General features: G+C 40.0%; 1 protein-coding gene across 1 annotated transcript; it reads left to right on the plus strand.

Moving 5' to 3' along the window:
• The first annotated feature begins 666 nt into the window (after nt 1–666).
• Nucleotides 667–1,543, plus strand: LOC107624670 (uncharacterized). Its single transcript, XM_088495389.1, has 2 exons — nt 667–1,360; nt 1,434–1,543. The coding sequence occupies exons 1-2, from the start codon at nt 667–669 to the stop codon at nt 1,541–1,543; spliced, it is 804 nt and encodes a 267-aa protein (XP_088351515.1).
• The last annotated feature ends 768 nt before the right edge of the window (nt 1,544–2,311 follow it).

The raw sequence follows: 2,311 nt of genomic DNA on the forward strand, positions 1-2,311 counted from the left end.
TGTATGTTTATATGTATATATATACCCTCCGGCCAGCCTTAGCTTCACAGGCTAAGTCAGGAGCTAGTTATGTTATTTCCTTGGCTTTCCTTTTCTCTCTTATTTATCTTTATCTCTTCCTTTTAGGTTTCTTAACATGCAAGTAATTCGATTCCTCGAGCATTGCACTTTTCTTTTTGCGAATTTGTTTTACCCGTTTTTAAGGCTCCTAGTTGAGTATCTTTTTCCTTATTATTATGTATATATTTTTACTTTTATAAGTCATAATACCATACTATCTCAGTCTTATGACTTAAGCATAAGATTAAGTATAGTAGGGTGTTACATTATGGTATCAGAGCAGTTCGTTCCTATAGAGCCTGAGGACGGACTAAATATGCTACTGTGCATTCTTTGTGTATGTGTCTATGTGCTAGTAGGATATCTAACTGATATAAGTAGCATACATGTTCGTGAGCATGCATTTGGGACTCTTAAGCACTAAACGTGAGATATTGAGACTGATCACCTTAATATCAATTGTTTGGTGTGAACAAGGACCAAATGTTGACTCGGGGATCCGAACGAGGTAACTGGAGGGAAAATCCTAGGACCGAACCGATGTGAGGATCCCGAGATGGAAGCTCGGGTGCTGGTACGAGCAATATAGGTCAATACTATAGGTTCATGACCCTTACTGATTTCCTTAAGAGTGGTCCACCCCGGTTTAACGGAAATGCCAATGCGTTGGAGGCTGATCGGTGGTTTCGAGATGTGGAGAGATCCTTATACACTCAGCACATACCGGAAAAACAGTCGGTGGAAATAGTGACTTACATGTTAGAGGGAGATGCTCAGAAATGGTGGCAGGGGTTATATCACACCTTGCAGATGGAGTTAACAGATATCCCTTGGAGTAAATTCAAGACGAAATTTTACGGAAAATATTTCTTACATGCGATTCGCATTGCAAAAGAATTTGAGTTAATGCAACTTAAGCAAGAAAATATGTTTGTTGCTGACTATACCCGTGAATTCGACAACTTGTGTCATCTCTCAAGAGTTTGTCAAGGAAACTCAGCCGACTATGAGGCGTGGAAGTGTGTTCAGTATGAGAAAGGGCTTAGAAGAGACATCTTCAACTGCGTGAGTTCACAAAGGTTAACGAACTTCCCTGAATTGGTTATGAAAATTCAATTCGCAGAACATTACTCCATGAAGTCAGCAATATTACAGGAAGGCTATGGAGAGACTACTCCGGATGAGCCGCATAGAGCCGGACTAGGCGTATGTTGCAAGTGCGGGAAGTCTGGGCATATAGCTCGAGACTGTCCACACAAGAAACACCGGGATGCAATCGAATCCGATCTTCAGACCCGAGGTAACCATAAGCTAGCAGTTGAGTTTTTAACTACCTTGCATATCATTAATATATGTATGAACCATTTGTGAAGCACGACAAGTTTTGATGACCATGGAGTCCAAGCCGATGGTTAGTCAAAGACTACTAGATGTTGAGATGGAGCGATACTTAGCTAACTTAGATGAGAGGCTAGGTTCTTGAAAGATAAGAATTAGAATGACGAAATGGAAGCCGAGTGAATTATACCTACAGAATTAGAACCATTGAGAGCTATACGGAGTTATCGTTTGAAATCCAGTGACGTTAAGATTTCAAGAAAAAGGAATAGAGCAAGTTCAACTTTTAGTTGTTAATTGATCAAGAGACAAGTAGAGGTGAGACCGAATTCCTATACGAGAGAGTTTCCAAGACCGTTCTTAAAGATGTACCAGAATTTTCACCTTAGAGAGAGCGTGATTTTGTCATAGGCATAGTGTCAAAGATCGGATCAGTGTTTGATTGCACCACAAGTGAAGACATTATTAGAATCAGTAAAGTTCAAGATCGAGTTAAAGAGAGTACTGGAAGAGAGGATCGTCCAACTAAGTGTTTCTTTGCGAGCGCGTGCCAACTAATCTTCACGACTTAATCTAACCTTTTTTTATAGCCTCCATTGAAAGTCCTATCTTGAACCTTCTTCTGTAAAAGCCCAACTCATTGTTCTTCCAATCTTGTTCCTTACTTGTACAAAGTTTGTCTCTTTTGAATTCAGCCTGAACTCATCCTAATATAATCACATAATTTTTGAGTCCTGGTGATCTGCGGTGCGTGAAATTGCCCCCTTGTGTAAACTCGTATTCCTTTCAAGCCAACTAGAACCTATACAATCCGACATGCCTTATCTTTCTATTTAAGCTTTGATTCGAGCTTCTTTCCTAAAATGCAACTAGGTTTCTCTTCTTGTGCATCCCATTAGTTCTGTACAACTCC

The sequence above is a fragment of the Arachis ipaensis genome, chromosome B8 (assembly GCF_059453495.1).
Source record: "Arachis ipaensis isolate K30076 ecotype BB chromosome B8, ASM5945349v1, whole genome shotgun sequence".
NCBI classification, from domain to species: Eukaryota; Viridiplantae; Streptophyta; class Magnoliopsida; order Fabales; family Fabaceae; genus Arachis; species Arachis ipaensis.